General features: G+C 34.2%; 5 protein-coding genes and 1 pseudogene across 6 annotated transcripts; 2 read left to right on the top strand and 4 right to left on the bottom strand.

The window, feature by feature from the left end:
* Positions 1–3: 3 nt before the first annotated feature.
* LOC106441106 (translation initiation factor IF3-4, chloroplastic) lies at positions 4–1,759 on the bottom strand. The gene is made up of 9 exons (XM_013882899.2): positions 1,401–1,759; positions 1,290–1,329; positions 1,148–1,207; positions 1,018–1,070; positions 890–939; positions 772–805; positions 593–665; positions 415–507; positions 4–314 (listed from the first exon to the last, which is right to left on the bottom strand). Exons 1-9 carry the CDS (start codon positions 1,679–1,681, stop codon positions 156–158), a joined length of 843 nt encoding a protein of 280 aa, XP_013738353.1. The 5' UTR covers positions 1,682–1,759; the 3' UTR covers positions 4–155.
* A 2,386-nt stretch (positions 1,760–4,145) lies between these two features.
* LOC106441104 (eukaryotic translation initiation factor) lies at positions 4,146–7,648 on the top strand. Of its 2 annotated transcripts, XM_013882895.3 has the most exons (10): positions 4,146–4,295; positions 4,379–4,561; positions 4,722–4,781; positions 4,866–4,961; positions 5,053–5,184; positions 5,266–5,363; positions 5,464–5,551; positions 5,649–5,999; positions 6,085–6,327; positions 6,420–7,648. In XM_013882895.3, exons 2-10 carry the CDS (start codon positions 4,418–4,420, stop codon positions 7,452–7,454), a joined length of 2,247 nt encoding a protein of 748 aa, XP_013738349.1. In that variant the 5' UTR covers positions 4,146–4,295; positions 4,379–4,417; the 3' UTR covers positions 7,455–7,648. The 2 variants fall into 2 exon arrangements, with proteins under 2 accessions (XP_013738349.1, XP_013738348.1); XM_013882894.3 differs by having other exon boundaries at positions 4,155–4,295; positions 5,053–5,363.
* Positions 7,649–8,638: 990 nt separating this feature from the next.
* On the top strand, positions 8,639–9,234 carry BNAA03G50470D. The gene has a single exon (XM_013886201.3). The coding sequence runs from the start codon at positions 8,707–8,709 to the stop codon at positions 9,019–9,021; it is 315 nt and encodes a 104-aa protein (XP_013741655.1). The 5' UTR covers positions 8,639–8,706; the 3' UTR covers positions 9,022–9,234.
* A 1,193-nt stretch (positions 9,235–10,427) lies between these two features.
* Positions 10,428–11,126, bottom strand: LOC106444759 (UPF0057 membrane protein At4g30660). The gene is made up of 2 exons (XM_013886200.3): positions 10,808–11,126; positions 10,428–10,713 (listed from the first exon to the last, which is right to left on the bottom strand). The coding sequence occupies exons 1-2, from the start codon at positions 10,895–10,897 to the stop codon at positions 10,576–10,578; spliced, it is 228 nt and encodes a 75-aa protein (XP_013741654.1). The 5' UTR covers positions 10,898–11,126; the 3' UTR covers positions 10,428–10,575.
* A 625-nt stretch (positions 11,127–11,751) lies between these two features.
* On the bottom strand, positions 11,752–13,091 carry LOC106409761 (putative F-box/LRR-repeat protein 19). The gene is made up of 2 exons (XM_048765425.1): positions 12,616–13,091; positions 11,752–12,401 (listed from the first exon to the last, which is right to left on the bottom strand). Exons 1-2 carry the CDS (start codon positions 12,948–12,950, stop codon positions 11,900–11,902), a joined length of 837 nt encoding a protein of 278 aa, XP_048621382.1. The 5' UTR covers positions 12,951–13,091; the 3' UTR covers positions 11,752–11,899.
* A 1,158-nt stretch (positions 13,092–14,249) lies between these two features.
* Positions 14,250–20,701, bottom strand: LOC106441101 (annotated as a pseudogene).
* Between the last annotated feature and the right edge of the window lie 57 nt (positions 20,702–20,758).

The following is a 20,758-nucleotide window of genomic DNA, read 5'->3' as shown; positions in this document are numbered from 1 at the left end:
ATCTATACGAAAAATCTTCATTCAAATACTTTCTATGGTTACAGATACATGGGAATATGCAAGAAGCATAGTAGAAAAGGAACTATACAGACATTTATCAAACTCTCCTGTCATGACCTGACATTATACCTTCACACAATTGTACATCATATATCTTAAGTTGCAGTTATACCTGCAGCGGAAACTTCATCATCAGCTGGCTTTTTCTTCTTCTTTGGGGATGGTTCTTGTGCTTTCCGAACAACTTCCTTGTTTGGCACCAAGACAATAAACAAATTTCTGTCCCGGAAGTTTTTACTTTCCTCAGTTGCAAGCTACAGATGTTGATGAGTTTCAATAAGGAGCAATGCACATGCCAATCCAATACTAAACTTGTATTAGAAAAGACCAAAGAGTGTAGAGACCAATACGCACCTCTCCTATTTCAGTCTGAAAACGTCTGAGGAGCTCAATAGCAATATTTCTGAACTCGTTTTCTCTGCCTTTCATGTTCACAATCACTTTAACCTGAGTGTATTGGCGAGTCACACAGCAACAAGATATAATCAGAATGAATAGTCCAGTCCCAACAGAGAAAGTAAATGGGTACAACCTTGTCACCATCTTGCAAAAACTTCCTGGCTGCTCTCATGCGTACAGAATAGTCATGCTGGTCAATGTTATAACTACCAGGGAAACAAAAAAGGAAAATCCTTTTGAGAACAAGAAGAAGTTCTAAACAAAACATTGCAACGGCACAGACAAAAGAGAGACAGAGAAGGCACGTTTTACCCCATTTTAAGCTCCTTCAAGTCCATCCGAGTAGCTGACACAAGAAGAAGCTTCAGTTACAACCCATTAAATAAACACCACAGAATGTTACTTAAGCAGAGAGACGAATGATCAGTACTTTTCTTTTGCTGTTCCTTTTTTCGCTTTTGCTGTTCGTATCTATATTTACTGATAGAGTGAAACAAAAGGAAAATAATCATTACCAAACACAATCCACATAAGCATCCAAGTGTAGTTGATTCTCACCTATAATCCATCATTCTGACAACCGGAGGATCTGCATCCGGCGAAAGAATCACCTGAAAATACTCACTGAAACAACATCACAAAGGAAAATGCTTTTCAAGAATGGTTGAAGTTACAAAGAAACACAAACCAGATCAAGCTCAGCTTCTTCAGCTCTTCGAACAGCTTCCTCCTTGGAAACTATACCAATCTACAGAACAAAATAAACTCAATGTAAGTTCTGTTTTGCTGAAAATCAATTCAAAACTAAACACAAAGCACTTTCATTTTACCATGTTCTGCTGCCCATCAATAAGCCTGACAGTAGCTGACCTACATCAAAGTCAACACAAAGCTTAAGACAAGAGACATTCACTCAAATCCAAGTATCTATCCATCATTACCTAATAGCTGAGATGTCAAGCGCATCGTCATCCTCGGATTCTTTCTGCCTACCACGCCTATCTCCGGGGAATCTAGAGCCTCCGCCACCGCCGCCTCCGTAACGGCAGGTGATGGCGAGGAAACGGCGATGATAAGGCGGGAGAGTAATAACTGATAGTTCGGGCAGATAGAGTCGACAACCGAAGAGCTTGGAGTTAACAGAGAATGGGTGATGCGACACCGTTTTGGTTGTTCCGGCGACGATGGCGTTGAACGAGATGGTGCTGGTGATCCCAGTCATGGCGCTTTAGAAGCAGAGCCACACTCCACGAATCGCAGAAAACAGAAAATAGGAAATAAAATAAATTTCCCTTATCCAGATAAATAACACGATATTGTATTTGATTTTTTTGTCAGAAGATTTTGATTTTTTTTTTCTAAGAAAAAAGCATTAACAAAGTGTGTCTAGGAACATAATTAAGCATAACTCCGGTAATGGTATCGTTTATTTTTAAAATATGTATTTTTTATATTTCCAATCTATTTTTGGTCAACTACTAATAAAAAATTGTGAATTTCAAAAATATTAACTACATTTTTTAAAGTTTTATTGGTTTTCAAATATAAAATATAAAATTACAAAAAATTATATATTAATAACTAAGTTTTAATATGTTTTAGTAATAAGTATAAAAATTTCCAAAATATGTATTATTTTGAAACAAATGAAGTACTCCCTCCGTTTTTTAATATAAGTCGTTTTAGAATTGTGCACATAAATTAAGAAAATCATTAATTTTTTATATTTTATAAACAAAAACATCATTAATTATTTTTCTAACCACAAATCAACCAATAATAAAATAGAAGGTATATTATCATTGATCTTATAACATTAATTGTTAAAAAATTTTACATAGAAAACCGAAAATAACATATAATTTAAAACGATTTATATTAAAAAACAGAGAAAGTATAACTTTAATTGTTTTTAGAAATTAATTATTATCGTCTTAGTTATATTTTTTAGAACCGTATTAAATTATGTTTACCAATACTGCAGTTATTTTTCCAGAATCAGGTTATTTTTCCTAAAATTATAGTAGTAGTATCAACCTTTTTATTATTATAAGATTTGATTCAAACCATTATCTTAACCAATAAATACTCATTTATATTATTTTAAGCTATAAATAATTATAGAACTGAAACTATTTTGAATTGGTAAATTTTCTTAATCTTCTATTAAAGTATTTATTGTTTATAAAAACTTTTAATATATTTTCTATTAATAATATTTTTTTAAATCTTTTTTTTTTAATTTGAATGTTGAAATAAAACATTGCTATTAATTATTGTAAATACTATCTAATGTTAAATTGTATTTTTTTGTGATTAGTAGTCATTTACATATAATTTTTAATTTTTTAAAAATAGTCCTCTATAATTTTACACAATTGCAACTCTTATTGTTTGTTATAAATCGGATGGTTAGCTTGAGGCCCAAACCCTAAAACGATTCGTGGACAGAGAGATGGTGCTGCCGGTGATCCCAGCCATGGCGCCAGGCAGAGCCACACTCTACGAATCGCAGAAAACAGAAAATAGGAAATAAAATAAATTTCCCTTATCCAGATAAATAACACGATATTGTATTTGATTTTTTTGTCAGCGATTTTGATTTTTTTTTTCTAAGAAAAAAGCATTAACGAAGTGTGTCTAGTAACATAATTAAGCACTAGAGATTGATCCGCACACCCGTGCGGATGTTAATTTTTACTTTCTTATAAATCGATATTTTTAAAATATGTATTTTTTATATTTCCAATCTATTTTTGGTCAACTACTAATAAAAATTGTGAATTTCAAAAATATTAACTACATTTTTTAAAGTTTTATTGGTCTATAAATATAAAAATATAAAATTACAAAAATTATATATTAATAACTAAGTTTTAATATGTTTTATTAATAAATATTACAATTTCCAAAATATGTATTATTTTGAAATAAAAAAAAATACTTCCTCTATTTTTTAATATAAGTCGTTTTAGAATTGTGTATATAAATTAAAAAAATCATTAACTTTTTTATATTTTCTAAACAAAAACATCATTAATTATTTACCTAACCACAAATCAACCAATAATAAAATAGAAGGTATATTATCATTGGTCATATAACATTAAATGTTAATAAATTTTATATAGAAAATCAAAAACGTCATATAATTTAGAACATAAAATTTTCTCTGAAACGACTTATATTAAAAAACAGAAAGAGTATAACTTAATTGTTTTTAAAAATTAATTATTATCGTCTTAGTTGTATTTTTTAGAACCGTATTAGATTATCTTTACCAATACTGCAGTTTTTTTTCCAGAATCAGGTTATTTTTCCTAAAATTATAGTAGTAGTATCAAACTTTTTGACTATCATAAGATTTGATTCAAACCATTTAACCAATAAATACTCATTTATATTATTTTAAGCTATAAATAATTATAGAACTGAAACTATTTTAAATTGGTAATGTTTCTTAATCTGCCATTAAAGTATTTATTGTTTATAAGAACTTTTAATATATTTTCTATTAATAATATTTTTTTAATCTGTATTTTTTTAATTTGAATGTTGCAAATAAAACATTGCTATTAATTATTGTAAATACTATCTAACGTTAAATTGTATTTTTTTGTGATTAGTAGTCATTTACATATAATTTTTAATTTTTTATAAATAGTCCTCTGTAATTTTACACAATTGCAACTCTTATTGTTTGTTACAAATCAGATGGTTAGCTTGAGGCCCAAACCCTAAAACGTATTGTGGACAGAAGAGATATTAAAAAGGCTCAGCGCCGCACAACGTTCCTCTTTCTTTTTCTTTTTTTTCTCACAACAACAATCTCTCCGGTAAGCAAGCTTTCCCCTCTTCGAATCAATCATCATCATAGTGTTGATCGGAAACCCTAATTTCGCTCGTCTTTGTCGTGCAGACTCACACCATTCCTTTACCCGCGATTAGATCGAAAACAATGGAGCAACAAGGAGACCGCCCCGTGTTGAGCTTGAGGCCTGGAGGTGGTGGTCGTGGAGGAAGCAGACTCTTTGCCCATCGCCCTTCCTCCTCTTCTTCTGATTTCACCAATGGCGCAGACGCTCCTTCTTTTGCCGTCAGGGTATTATTACTTTCGATTTCACGACATTCCTAGATCAGCTGTAGATTCTAGGGTCTGGATTGGTTAATTTGGATTTTGAAATTGAATTATGGATTGTTGATTTTGAGCTCATGCACATTGAATCCGACCTAAAGTTTGAATTTTTTTTATGTTTTGTTAGAGAGGAGAGGGTCATGAGATTTTGCGTTTCACCAGAGAACAGCTGCTTCAGCTTAAAGAGGTATTAATAACTACCTGAGATGAATGTTCTTGATGTTGGCCTACGTTTGAAGTTTGAGTTATTCGCAATGTTTCTTGTGCTTAGGCAATCCAAGTCTCTGAGGAAATTTTGAAGCTCAGTCGGGAGATTTCAGCTGATATTTTCGGCGAAGAGCAGAGCTGGGGCCGTTCAGAAACCAAGGTGAGTGTTTCTCATTATCCTTTCTAGCTTTGTTGAAAAATCTAGGTAGTGAGATTCTTTAATTTATGTTGTTCTTTTTGGGTCTTTTCAGCCTGCAGCTCAAGCTCAGAATCGTTTCTCCGAGACTGATAACCGTGACTGGCATACTCGTGCACCAGCTCCTTCCCCAAGTAGAGAAAGGTCAAGGGAAGACCAACGTGAACCTAGAGATGCCCGTGCTGGGGTGAGTGTTGACTACTCTGGCAGTTTTTTTTTTTTTTTGTGGTTATTGCTTGTTACTGACATGATAACTTTGCTGAAACAGTCTGGTCCTCCTCCTGTTCTGGTGAAAGCTGAGGTTCCTTGGTCAGCTAAAAGAGGAACTCTTTCTGAGAAGGACCAAGTCCTCAAGACCGTGAAAGGGTATTGTATTCTTCCTTGACTTTAATGAGTGTTTGTCTCTGTTTTTGTGGTTATTTTCTTTATTTAGTTGATTGAAACGTATAATTCTGGTTCTCTGCAGTATTCTGAACAAGATGACTCCTGAGAAGTATGATCTCCTTAAAGGTCAATTAATTGACTCTGGGATAACTTCTGCCGATATCCTAAAGGTATATTCCCAGTTCCGTGTGCATTTGGCTTGTAGATATTTGGTAGTTCTCTCTTCATGGCATGATTTGTTGTTCTTCTTCTTTTTTTTTCATTCAGGGAGTGATACAGCTGATTTTTGAGAAGGCTGTACTAGAGCCCACGTTTTGTCAGATGTATGCTCTTTTGTGTTTTGATATCAATGGAAAACTGCCTTCCTTCCCATCGGAGGAAGCCGGTGGAAAAGAAATAACATTCAAAAGAGTGTTATTGAACAATTGCCAAGAACAATTTGAGGGAGCTGACAAATTGAAGCAAGAAATCAGACTGATGACTGATCCAGAGCAAGAAATGGATCGCAGGGACAAGGAAAGAATGTTGAAGCTTCGAACATTAGGAAATATCCGTTTAATTGGTGAACTTCTGAAGCAGAAGATGGTGCCCGAGAAGATCGTCCATCACATCGTCCAAGTATGATGACTCACGCTCTGTTTTTTTGCACTGTTAAAAGTTTATTTTATGTAAAGCTGATGGTAACTTTGTGTCTGGGTCACAGGAGCTTTTAGGAAGTGATGTCAAAGCTTGTCCAGCAGAGGAAGATGTAGAGGCTCTCTGTCAATTTTTCATCACCATTGGAAAACAGCTCGATGAGAGCCCAAGATCACGAGGTACAAACGACACATACTTCCTTCGCTTGAAGGAGCTGGCAATGCACCCGATGCTTGCGCCACGCCTGAGGTTTATGGTCCGTAATGTTATTGATCTGCGAGCTGACAACTGGGTACCAAGGCGGGAGGAGGTAGGAATCTATATATTCCCTTCTCATCTGTAATTACTTACGGAGTTTTCTATCTGTGCTTATGTTTTCTTCTTGCTTGTTCAAAATGACAGATGAAAGCCAAGAAAATTACTGAGATTCATTCCGAGGCAGAGAGGAATCTCGGGTTGCGCCCTGGTGCAATGGCAAATATGAGAAATAATAACAACCGCAGTGGTGCAGATGCTGGTGCAGCTGACTCTGGAAACTTTTATGGACGTTCTGGTACTGGAGGAATGATGCCTGGGATGCCAGGGGCTAGGAAGATGCCGGGAATGCCAGGGGCTAGGCAGATGCCAGGGATGCCTGTAACAGATGATGACGGCTGGGAGATGGCACGGTCCCGCTCCATGCCCAGAGGGAATAGGCAGAATCAGCAGCCCGCAGGGCGTGTTCAGTCTCCCGTTATCGGCAAGTCACCGTCCGTTAATTCAAGGCTCCTACCTCAGGGCAGTGGAGGTCTCTTGGCTGGAAGACCAAGTGCCCTTTTGCAAGGTAGTGGTGCCGAACAGCCGAAACCCCTTCCTTCCCCGAGCAAACCAGCTATGGAGAAGCCCCAGTCACAGGCACAGCCACAGCCACAGGAGGCAGCTTCTCCTATGACCACTACCTTGGACTCAGAAGTGCTCAGCAGAAAAACCAAGTCGCTTTTGGAAGAATACTTCAATGTACGTATAATGGATGAGGCATTGCAATGCGTAGAGGAGCTGAAATCCCCAGCTTACCATCCGGAGCTCGTCAAGGAGGCTATCTCCTTGGGCCTGGAGAAAAATCCGCCGTGCGTTGAACCAGTGGCGAGACTGTTGGAATATTTGGTCTCCAAGACGGTTCTAACTACTAAAGACATAGGGAGTGGTTGTCTGCTTTACGGGTCTATGCTCGATGACATTGGGATCGATCTGCCAAAGGCACCAAACAACTTCGGGGAGATCCTTGGGAGTTTGGTTATGGCCAATGCATCGGATTTCGAGACGGTGGAAGAGATTCTAAAGAAAATGGAGGATGATCGGTTCAAGAAAGCAGTCTTGGATGCTGTTATCAAGAGTGTAAGCGAATCTCTGTTGGCCGCGCAAGCAGCCAAAATCGAGGCTTGCCGTAGTTTGGTGTAAGCAAGCTTTTTGTGTGGTTTCATCTCTGTTACAGGTTACTTAATTACATCCAACATTTCCTCTGTTTTGATAAGCATTTTCGTTTCTTGTTCAACCTTCAAAGCTTTTACTATCTATGTTTGAATAAATCTGGTTATGTATCCCCTCGGTTATGTGGACCATTTGTGAGTCAGTGAGGTCACACTTTTCATTCAGTTGTTAGAAATATCATTTTTGACACGAAATTTTTACTAATAAGAAAGCTGCGCAAGATCAGTATATGACGAATGGTAATGTTGACAATTCGGAATGAGAAAACAATAATTAATAAGCAAGCATGAAACAATATAGTTTTTTTTTGTTATAGTGAAAATTTTGTTGTATTTTAATGAGAAAGACAAAGTATAGCTCAATATATGATTAGAGAATTGTTCTCTTCTTCTGAAAAATCACCTTATCTAATCGAAATACATGTCGTCCGAAGGATATGCCTCTAAAATATTTTGTTTCTTTAACATTTTATAGTATTTTTTACATACGATGTAAAACAATAGAAAATGTGAGCGTGTGATTCATTGACCAAAGTAACCAATAAGATATGGAACGTGACAAAACGTCCTTGGGCTGTAACTAGGCCTTTTCAATCCGGATTTTGGTCCGGTTTGGATTCAGCTTTTTCGAATTTTAGGAAGTTTATAAAAAGCAACTATCATATTGCATCGGTATTTAATTTTGTTTGGTTTGGTATAATTTATATATAATCAGTTTTCGGTTTATTCAATTTTATACAAAAAAACATATAACTATATTCATCTTTGATATCAGATTTATTAAGATATAAATATATATTCTTTACTCTAACTTTTAAATATAATATATTTTAATTAATCGATTTGGTTTATTCGGTTAGATTGGTTTATATACGGAACTATATCCGTAGACTGCGGTTTCTTAAAAATAACATCTATTCGGTTTATTTGGTACTACTAAATTCAAACCGTTTTCTCTTGTTTGGTTCGGTTCGGTTTTATCGGACACCCCTAACTGTAAGAGATATTTTCAACAACAAAAACACACACACACGCATGAGCTGTCTTGACCTCATCAATGCCTTATTGTGATGAGATCTCCAAAAGTTTTTGTTGTGTGCACGAAATAGAAGTGACACACTACTACTTTTCTCACAAGTCTATAAATATATACACTCATAAGTTCAAAACAAGATAAATATTTTCTCAATTAAAACCTAATCAAAGAAGACAGAAAAAACAAGATGAGAACATCTTCTCTTCTTTATTTGTGCTTGCTCGTCTCCATCTTGCTACTTTCTCAATCCCACATAATCTCAAGCGAACATCAGGGATCCAGGATCAGACCGTTGGATCGTAACCTAGTTGAACATGAAGAGTACCCGGAAGGTTCGTCTCACGGTCATCATCACCATGACCATCTTCGAGCTTTCGTGAAGAAAAGCAAGAAGTCCAAGAAGAAGAAGAAGTCATCCGCTACTAGAAATCTTCTCTCTAGCCCACTTACTTATCTATCTACTGTTGTGACTTCCTTTGTTCTACTGCTCGCCGCATTCTAATCCATTTACCAAGATATTAGGTTGCGGCTTCTGGTTCTAATTGCTTTTGTTTTTCTCGTCAAATGGTTTGAATTTACATGTTTGATTGAGTTTGTATTTGTGATTGTTTGTTTTATTCTTGGGGCAAAAGTTTGTAAACTCTCTAACACTTGAAAGTTGTTTTCCCTGATTGTCTATTAATGTGGTTCTTGTTAACGTTAGATGTTATTCTCACTCGAGGCTACAAAAGAATATGAAAGATCCAATCCCAGTAATCCACCCAACGAATAATAATATGTTGCGTTGCATAATATTACTTGTATATAAAGGCTGAAAATCCCCTAAGATTTAGAAAATCAAAATCAGACCTTAGCAGTACACAACTACATGTAATTGCCAAGATAGTAATGAGTAATTGACAATTGACAATTGACAAAGTTTGTATGTTTCATAAGGATATGAAGGGGTTTTACTTGTCTCTCAATTCTCAAAGGAATCTAATTATGTCTATAACATAACCTACAATATGGTTGTATCTAGAGATGTCAATTGGACGGACTGGGTGGATTTGGGCGTGTCCAGATGGGTTTATTTTTTTCTTGGCTTTTTTGGTCGAGCCCAAATAACACCATGTCTAAATAGGACCATGTCCAAATAAGATATGACCAGGTGGACTGTCCATGGAATCTAGATGTCCGTTTAATGTAAAATGTCTAATTTTCAAACTTAAAAAATATACAGATTAGAAATGTCATATATATATAACATCTTAAACTTACTTAAATTTCATGTTTTACAAAAGATACTTAAACTTAAATTTCATGTTTCACAAAAGATAATTAAAGTCTGAGGAGAGTTGAGATGGAGAGGAGAGTCGAGATGGAGAGACACAGCTCGAGAGATGAAGAGACGAGGCGGAGAGACACTGCTCGAGAGATGGAGAGACGAGGCGGAGAGGCAAGTCGAGACTCGAGAGACAGATGGAGACCAATTGTGAATTTGTGATTTCAGATTTTTTTTCCCCAAATATTAACCCTAGATATTTTTAAAATTATGGACGTATTTGGACGGCCCATGTCCATTTAGTTTTGTCCGTTGGACTTTGGGCGTATCTGGGCATAGTTCATTTGGACAGAAAATATTTCGGACAGATATGGGCGTGACCATATTAGTCCATATCGATTTGAACATGGGCCGCCCATGGACAATGTGCCCAATTGACATCCCTAGTTGTATCCATACAAATGTCACACAGAGTAGGATGAGTGAAGCCAAGAGGTATTCCTTTGCTTCAATGATCTTTAGAGATAACAAATGCATCAATATAACTTATATGGATATAACCTAACCTAGCAAATAAACTTACGCATTAACATTTTAGCAGGGCTAGTAGCCTGAATACAGTAAGCTAATAAGTAAAATCAATCTCATCTTCAAATCTTGCATATATAAATCAAAAGGATAAAAACCGATGTATCAAAACACACAATGTTTTTTTCAATACACACGTAAACACATTACAAAGCAACTTATTAGGTACAAAGAATTTAACAGTTTCAAAGAAACAAACAGATGTCAAGCTGAGTAGTAGAGAGGGCGTCTAGCTTCATCGAAATACTCATCTCTGTTCTGGAACACAATCACGTAAAGAGCGTATATTATGCCAGGGACGTAGCCTAAGAGAGTCAGGACCAGGCAAATCAAGAACTCAACCTGAAACAAACCAGAGTTGAATATTATTAAACTCCATCAACCACTTCATTAGTCAGAGTTGAGGATTTCGAGAGAGAGTTAGAAGAGAGCTTACAGTGCAACATCCACGCCTAAGGCAAACTCCCAGAGGAGGAAGAAGGATAGCGATCAAGATCTCGCACAAGATTTCGCACTTGCTCGGCATTTTTCTCTAAAGATGTATGAAGAAACGATGAAGATGACTTTTGATCTTATAATGGGATTCACGGAGAAGAAGATCCTTAAGACAGAACACTGATTAGTTGTTGCCGGCACAGAGAACCAATAGAGAGTGAGAACAATCCACGTTTACCCCCACTCCTTTATTTTCATCTCAACGTGTAATGAACACACACACAGGATATGGTGCGACTTAACACACACGATCGTTTCTAAAATTTTTTAAAAAAATTAAATAATGGAGGAGATAGACTATTAAAAAGTTGTCCCCCACAGTGATCCCAGTGAAGGGTAATCAACGCTTCTGAAAAGTCAACACGAGATCTAAACCGTTCATTTATCAAATTTATTTAATCTTACGGATTCTAGTACATACCGACATCTCGTGTTTCCTTTCCTGACACCCCCCTCAAGTTCAAGGACTATGTGACAAATTGGGCTTAGAAAGGCCCGTTTTGATTTAAATACATTTATTCTGGACTTTCCAAAGAATGATCAAGTTGTATTATACTTGATTTAAAGTTATATGCGTTTGATAAAATTTTAGACTAGCTAAAAAAATTAGAAACCTGTTATTATCTCATTGAAATCTTCAAAAGAGTACTTGGAACCATGTATTTTTTATCTGCTGAAAAGTCTATACATTTGACGTTTCAGCTTGAGGCGAAGACTTTTTTTTTTTTTTTTTTGACATCATTGAAGCGAAAACTTATTCATAACTTATACTTACCGATTCAAAATGAGGAAAAGCTGTCTAAACATCAAGAAGGTAACTTGAGACGCAAGAATTCAGATGACTAGCTAAGTTCTTAAGATTTATAACGTTTAAGGAGAAAATAATATAAGATAATTATTTTCATATGGATTTAAAATATGAGCATAGAGCCTAACAATTCTTTTGTTGAGTTTGTCAGTTGTTGCCACACGAAAATTACAAAATAAAATACAAGAAAACAAAAACGTAGCAACACAAACTACACGAACTCAATCAAATAGTAAAGGCTGGGAAACTTGGTATCTTGATCACCTTCAAATGCTTTAAGTTTGAGATACTGTTAGTAACACCATCGTTAGTCAACTTACTACACCCAAACAAGTCCAGATACTCTAGATTCAAACATCCTTCACAAAGTTGGGCAAGACCATTATCAGACAAAGTGGAGAATCGAAGTTCCAGGTGCTTCAGCTGATGCATGTGTTTCCCAATCACATAAGCATCAATATTCCCATAGATCAAGAAGATAGATGGGTCTTCCATATAGTTACTAGGCACAGATTTCATGACCTCGGCTGGATCCATCAAATTCCGTTTAAAAGTCTGAATGTTCTTGCAGTTCTTGCCAACCATATCCACACACACACAAGATATTTTGTAGGAGAAGCTAATATCAAGTTCTTTGAGATTAGGGCACATTAAAGCTATCTTCAACATCGAGTCATCTGTAACCTTAGGGCAATACTTAACCGAAAGTACCTCGAGATTAGGACACCTACAAATAAAAATGCATGGAACATGCAGTTTGGTTAGAGATTCTGATTCTCAAACAAAATTCAAATGTTACACCTAACTATGATAAAATGTTAATAAATTCATACTTGAGACCAAAAACTTTATTAATTTTATAGCTTTTACCGGAGTTAAAACCTTCAATGGAATCAAGAGAAAATAAATAGGGAATCCTGAAAACTTGAAACTGAGACTACCTCTCGGCGACGTACGAGATAGAACTGTCCGTACAGTGTCTGATTCGAACCTCCTTTAGACCGCCTTCGCTCCGATCAACAACAGACCGGAGGACAGAATCTATTTTGTCCCCGAACTCGGGACTCCACCAACAGCTGAGAGAACCAGGGAGAGACTGGAATTTGGTTTCGAGATCGAAGACCAAGTTGAGCGACGGGTCTTGGCACCCGTTCATCCAAGTCTTGCAGACGAACATCGGTCCTGTCCATCTTTCTTCTAGGCTCAGCCGTGAGAAGATGTCGAGGAGACATTCTTGAGTCAACTCCGTCCAGTCAGGACCAAGTTCCCATCCCATAACCACTTTGTACGTACAACAACTTAGAAGAGGAAGAAGAAGATAAATAAAATCTTGAGAACTTAGCTAGCTGTTAGAATTCTTGTGTCCCAAGTTACCTTTTGAACAGTCTTCGCCTGAAATGTCTAAATGTATGGATTTTGCCTCAAGCTGAAATGTCAAATGCTAGGATTTTTCAGCTGAATGTTGATTTGACATTCACAAATAACATTTTAAATACGTGGTTCCAAGTACTATTTTGAAAATTTCAACAAGGAATCATAACAGTTTCTTTATAAAATTGTTGAATATTTAAAAGTCAAATCATTTTAAATCCAAATAATACTAAATTAGTTTGTTTACACTACGTGCATGTAAGCAGTTGCATTTTGAAAACTACACAAAGTATTAGATATAATAGATGTTGGTGGAACTTCCGCATCTGTTCCTAAAAACAAATCTCATTAACTGATTAGTTTCGCAGCATGAATTATACAAGACACAATAGTAGTCCGTTACACGTTGTCGCATATTTATTAATCTAAATGTAGAGCAAGTAGTTATATCATGCAAATGGTTGTAACGTGTAAATTCATTTTGCCAAACGAAAGTATTATGTCAAAGTCAAACCAACATATAACTAGCACTAGAATATTCTTTTTATCAACATGTACTATGCGGATCTAACTTCCGGTAATGGTAGAACAATGACTTGATACCAGCCTAAACTATTAGTTTTTAGTATCAATTGTTGGAAATATTATTTTACCACATACAAACAAAATTAAGCCTTAGTCTAAAAGGATGTCAAAATTAAGAGGCTGAGTTTCAAATCCTGAAAAAGACGAATTATGCAGAAATTGAAAAAAATGCTTACAAGAGATCTTCAGCATAGCGCAAAGAATACCGTCAAGAATGAATCTCACATGGTGATTCAGGGTGATGCAGTCTGACGTGAATCCTCATAAAGTATGTAAAATTACCGGTTATAATATCATATATATAATGTTTTTCATAGTATGTAATAACATAATAACCATACCGATGTTTGTCGAAACAAATAAATTATACATTATACGGTAATTATTTCTTACAAATTAAATTTAGAAACAAGCGTAAAACATAAAACCTTGCAAAACTTTGGTTGAATTTATGTTTTATGGTTGTTGTCACCAATTAAAAACCAATCGCATAAAAATCCAGAAAAACAAAGTTAAAGAAAGCTGACTTTTTAGAACTCAACCAAAGATAAACGAAATACAATCATCAAATACAAAACAATATGCGTTCAGTTAATATAATAGGGCCGTTGTAAGATCGTCATCCATTATGTTCAACACCATCGTATTCTTCAAACAACTTCTTTAACCATTCAAGATCAATTTCAACATCCATTCCCAGAGCTTCACCCGAAACATCAAAATCTGGTTTCTTGATCACCTTCAAATTCTTCAACTTTGAGGTAGCTTTAGTAACACCTTTGCTAGTCAAGCGCCCACACCCGAACAAATCCAACTACTCTAGATTCGAACATCCTTCACAAAGATCGACAATTGCACTATCATTCAATGTGGAGAATAGTCGAAGTTCCAGGTGCTTCAACTGACTCATGTGTCTAACAATCGTATCCGCTTCAATGTCCCCATGACACTCGAAAGATAGATACTGCACATAGGTGCAATGCCTTAACCTCTTGACCTCGGAAGGCTGCATCGAGTTCCGTTTCAGAATCTGAAGATTTTTGCAATTCGTACCCACCATTTTCATACACGCACAACATATTTTAAAAGAGCAGCTTACATCAAGTTCTTTAAGCTTAGGGCAGTTTAATGCTATCTTTCTCATCGACACATCTGTAACCTTTGGGCAATATTTAACCCAAAGTACCTCAAGATTTGGGCACCTGCATATCAAAAGATTATATCAAACGTCTGTAGTTAATCACCAAACAAACTGAGAGGTACGTACCTCTCGGCGACGTATGAGAGAGATTTATCCGTACAATGTCTGACTCGAATCTCCGTCAGACTGCCTTGGCTCTGGTCGACAGCAGACCGGATGGTTGAGTCCACTTTTTCCTCGAATTCGGGGCTCCACCAGTAAAACGACTCAGGGGAAGACAGAAACTCAGCTTCGAGATCCAAGACAGTGTTGAAGGACGGGTCTTGACATAAGTTCATCCATGTCTTGCAGACCAGCATCGGTCCGTTCCATCGTTGCCCCATGCTCAGCCGTGAGAAAATGTCTAGGAGACATTCCGGAGCCAACTCTGACCAGTCATGGCGCAGTCTTGATCCCATCTGTTCAAGAACAAAGAAGAATATATTGAGAAAGAAGATTATAGCTAGGATCCTAGTGATTGAATATGTCTAGAATAGAGTATATCATATTTGATCAAATAAAATGCTATGTTTTTTGATTTACTTTGCGTTTATATGCAGAAAGCGATTCTGACTTCTTCATCAGTTATAAAATCCAAGATATCTTCATCTTTCCTCTGTCGTTGACTCCTCAAGAGAGAGGGCTTGGTCGATCTTGTTTTGGAATAAACTTTACGAATTGTCTTCTGTTTGTACTATCTCCAATATTTATATATCTATATTTTCCCTCAAAAATATAAATTTTAGAACAAAGTTCTCTAACGTATTGCTATATTTTTCCTCTAAAAGGTGTTTGAATTAAAATCGTTTTTACCTATCGCATATATTTGTATCTATAAAAACATAAATAAATTATATATTATATTTGATTAGATTTCACTAAATCACAACACAAAATTAAGACTTTAACCAGCAGTAAGTTTGGTTAGTGGTTTTATGCAGCATAATTAGCGTGGTGTTTTTTTCCTTTAGAAATTATGGTATAAGTTTATTGAGTATGATTTTAATTTTTTTTTTACTGTTGATTTATTTTAAAAAACAACTGAAAGCCCTAGATAAAAGCTATAGATAAATTGATTTCCAAAGCTAACATGTGTTTTTTTTGCTGTATATCTAAACTATTAAAACTGAAGTACAATTAGTATTTAACCCTAAGTTTTCCTCAATAATTTTTTGATTGCTAATTTCTCACCAAAGTTAAGATTTTATTTTTGGAATATTATTCAAGTATTAAGGCTGGCGAGAACCTCAAAAAGAGTCATATATATTGGTTGTTAATAAGAAATGCAACTTCAAATAATCATCAATTCCATTCCAATAGCATGTCGAGAGACTATGATTTCAACATAAAAAGTAATTTTTCTTAAGATATACAAACAAAAAAATTACTCACAACACAATTCTTTCAAACCCAAAATATTACGAACCACAAATAATACATCGAATATAAGATTTTTTTTTTTTAAAAGAAACAACGTGAAGACCATTTGAAATCCTCATAACATAACAATGCCATATTTCTTTAATTAATATAGAAATAACTATTATTTTTCTCGACAACAAAAACAACTATTGCAAACAAACAAAAGATATATTATCATCTATAATCCTTTATGGCCTACAATTTTCTAAAAAACAAAAGTCATATGATGAACATCTTTTACAAATACAAATCTAAAACACAAACTATAGAATCATACAAAAAGTAATACTCCCTCTGTTTCAAAATACATGAAGTTTTAAGATTGTGCACAACTATTAAGAAACTTATTTTTTATATTAAAAATATCATTAAAATATAAATTAAAAGTTATTCAACTAATCACAAAACAGATAACAAAATATCATTGGTTATACAGTTTTTGATAAAATAAAAAAGTGCATTGATATAAGAAAACATCATCTAATCTATTAAAACTGAAGTACAAACATGAAATAACCCTTAAAATAATCTTTTAATTACACCCAATGCCATTTCCATTTTTCATTTTAAACATAACTAATTTTTATAAATGAACTTACAAAAAGAACATAATAAATATCAGTTTCCTTAAAAATTGTATTTGTTACACCAAATTCCCTAATATTATGCTAACGTCAATCTTTCATTTCCTAAAATAAAATATTGAAAAAACAATATTGTAATCGTTTTGAAAAAGATTTTAATTGTTTCAAACATTAAGCTAATTTCCTTTGGATTTCATTTCTCCATGTTGTCAAGCGAATAATTAAACCAAAACGTAGATATAACTTTTCATATTTAGACATATCATTGTTCAGTTGAGAACTTGAGATCATTTGAAATGTGTTTAACATTTAGCCATCTTTTCCACTTAGCATAAATGTTTTTAATATAAAACTTAGCATATGTACTGATAATTTTTTAGTTATATCTTATTGTTATTTATAATATACATCATACATCTATTATTATTTATATAGTTAACTGGTTCATACGTAAATTTGAGGTCATTGGAAATGGATCATCATAACCATCCATTTTTGTAGTTAAAATACATGTATATATAATTGTGTAGTTATCAACCACTGTAATTTCTTGGTTTATATATCATACATGTAACAGTTTTTATACATCAGACAAGTGTCAGTATTGATATTATATACCATTGTTTATACAAATATATATATATTATCTTATTACAAATGGACATGTAAACAATTATACTGTCAATTATCTTAGTGTAAAAACACTAGAAATTCATTTATGATGCACTAACTAAATATTTTCAATTGAAATATAAATAAAATCACATTTGCACTAGAGTTAATGGCAAATTTGGCTAGAAATAATCACTAATCTTGGATTCTTGATCAACGTTTAATGTATAGATCATATTAAAACATATTTTTTACTTAAAAAAAACATCTATATTATTCCACCAAATTAAGATATGCAATATATAAGTGAAGAAAATATAAAAATATCTCAATAATAATATTGAAAAAACATATAATATAAGAGATTTTGTGTAATTAATTTTAGGAGATAAATAAGGGTTTCATATTTAAATAAACACAATCTTCATATCTTATCATTTTTATTATTACTCATAAATTTCCTTTATTTTAAAACTTTAAACTAATTATGTTTTGTGTAAATGTTGCAAATGTTAAAATTATTGGGTATATAAAACAAATTGCCATCCATATAAAAGTAAATAATATATTATATTACTTTTCTATGAAATCTGTATATTTTTAAGATATCACTTTTCTTACTTGAATATCCAAAAGACATATGAACAACCAATACTATGTACTTATGTATAAACAATTAAAACTACAATCAATCTTAAATTTTGATTATAAAGAAAGAAAATACCCGTGCGTCCGCACGGGTCAAAGTCTAGTCTATTTTGAAACATCAAAAACTCTCTAAAACATAATCTATTTTAAAACGGAGGGAGTAACTTAGATCACAAAATAAAGTATATCCCTCGACTCTAGTAGTATATAAAGTGCTCTCTGTCAGGAAAAAAATAGAAAAACATGGAGTCGAGCGAGAGGCTTGTACGGTTAGGGCAAGACCCGACGTCTGAAATTCCGTTTACCGGAAACAGAGAGATCACGAAAATCGATGACGTAGCAATTCATTCCACCCCACAAGACCTACCACTAGCAGCAGCAGGTGGGTTATTCAAGATATGTCATATGGTATCATGTTGACTACTTGTCGTCGTATAGATTGATCAGAACATTTAACCAAACCATCGAGAGCACGACGACGACCGAACAAGATTTCTTCTCCTGTTTTGCCCCACAAAGATGCTCACCACACTTCGTCATCCTTCCTCGTGAAGAAGAAGAACTCAAAGAAGAAAGTCAACGGCCACGGCCAGCTCTCCCTAAGGCTAGACCGAGACGAGATCCTCCTCCTCGAGTATCTCGACGATCCTCACAGGTCTCATCACCGATTTATCTCCGCCACAGGTTTCAGCCACGGTCACGTAACGACTCTTCTTCACGACGCCAACGTTGATCTACTAATTTTATATAAGCTGGCCCTTTGACTTTGGTTATATTCAACGATTATGTGTGTGATCATGTGTGTATATGAAATAGCATAATAATCGGATGTCTCCAAAGTGTGCATAAATGTTCTGTGACAACCCGCCCCGTGGGAACTACCTGTCCCGTGGGCCCCAGGCTCACAGCGCTGCAGCGCACCGACCCCAACCCCTCTATTATGAGTTCTCACTAACTCCATAATTAGGTTGTTGGTGGGCCTCGAACCCAGGACCTCACCCTTTAACAGCATTCCCACAGGACAAGCTGTCACCAATTGATCACAAAAAAAGTCGACTTTTTTTTGTGACAACCCATCCTCTCACGAGGAACCTAGGTTCACAGCGCTGCAGCGCACCGACCCCAACCCCTCCATTATGAGTCCTCTCTGACTCCATAATTAGGTTGTTGGTGAGACTCGAACCCAGGTCCTCACCCTTTAACAACACTCCTCCAGGATGAGTTGTCACCAATTGATCTGCAGATATCACCAAAATTATAATACTTTCATTATACCATTTCATTAAAGTATTTGAGCAAAGTTATGATTGCTATGGCTTTTTGTACGTGAAATTGGTAATTGCAAACATAATTTATTCTTTATTAGTTAATTTCTTTTTATCATAAATATTTTAGCGTGTGCACTTATGAAATACAAAAAACCATACTAAAATCATATAATAAAGTCAAAATCATATGTAAATGTAACTTATGTTTAATAATCTAAATACAAAAATCCATACTAAAATCATATGTAAATTTAAGTTAGGTTTAATAATAAAAATACAAAAAATCCATACCAAAATCATATAGTATAAATTATTTATCATTTAAAAATTTTAAATTTCATAGTTACATCCAAATTTTAAATTTTAATAATCTATTTCTTATAAAATTAATGCTGTAAATATATATAATTAAATGAAAACTATCCAACTTATGTTTTAAAAATATTTATTTATTTGATTATTTCAAATAGTTAATGTGCTAACACTATATACTACAATCATATAAAAATATTGATCCAAATTGTTGTTCATTTGCTTATAAATGGTAGATTTAGTTATTTACAAATGAAAAAACTTTACTCACATCAAAATGAAAAAACATAGCATATTTTGTTTTTAGATTTTGCTTTATTAGTATACAAGAAACGAGAACTAAAATGAAAATTTGAAACAAATAAATTCTATTTACAAATTCAAATTTTACAATTATTGTATTTATAAATGACTGAATTTGCAATTTTTATATTTAGTATGATTATTGTTATTTTATTTACCATTACTCAGGTAAAACAATACTGTTGTATATTAAATGAATATAATACCCGCATGGACGTGCGGGTTAAGTTCTAGTTCGTTTTTAAATCTAAAGCATAATTGTTTTGTAAAAATGTTACAACATTTTCCAATCAACCCTTAAGTAACACTATACCGGTTTAGTGATAGTAAGTTGAACCAGGAAGCAGAGCTCGGTCAAAGGTGGTTCACGTGTATTGAAAGCGTCAGGCTGAGAACATAGAAGTCGTTGATAATGAATGATATTCTTTTGAACTTTACAATTATCTAAAATTTCTAGTCAATAATTTTACCAATCACACTTTGACTTTCTTAAAATTTCTCAAAGTCCTTAAAAACTCTCAAAGCGTCAACATCTATTTTTTCTTGATTTTTTTTTACTTTTTCTAAAAGTTAGCATTTGTGACTTTTAATTTTTTTTTTCTAAAGCCACAGCCAATTGTTTTGTAAAATGTTTAGTTTAAAAGCCATGAGAGTCAAAGTCCTAGACAATCACAGATATGTGTGCGTCAGTGTGTGATCGTGAAGAAACCGTTGAAAAGGAAGACAAGACTTTTTTGTTCAAAACTTTGAAAATCCCTTCTTGCTCTTACGACTTGCATGATCATCGAATCACGAGGGG

The sequence above is a fragment of the Brassica napus genome, chromosome A3 (assembly GCF_020379485.1).
Source record: "Brassica napus cultivar Da-Ae chromosome A3, Da-Ae, whole genome shotgun sequence".
Taxonomy (NCBI): domain Eukaryota; kingdom Viridiplantae; phylum Streptophyta; class Magnoliopsida; order Brassicales; family Brassicaceae; genus Brassica; species Brassica napus.
This window is presented reverse-complemented; position numbering and strand designations above follow the sequence as displayed.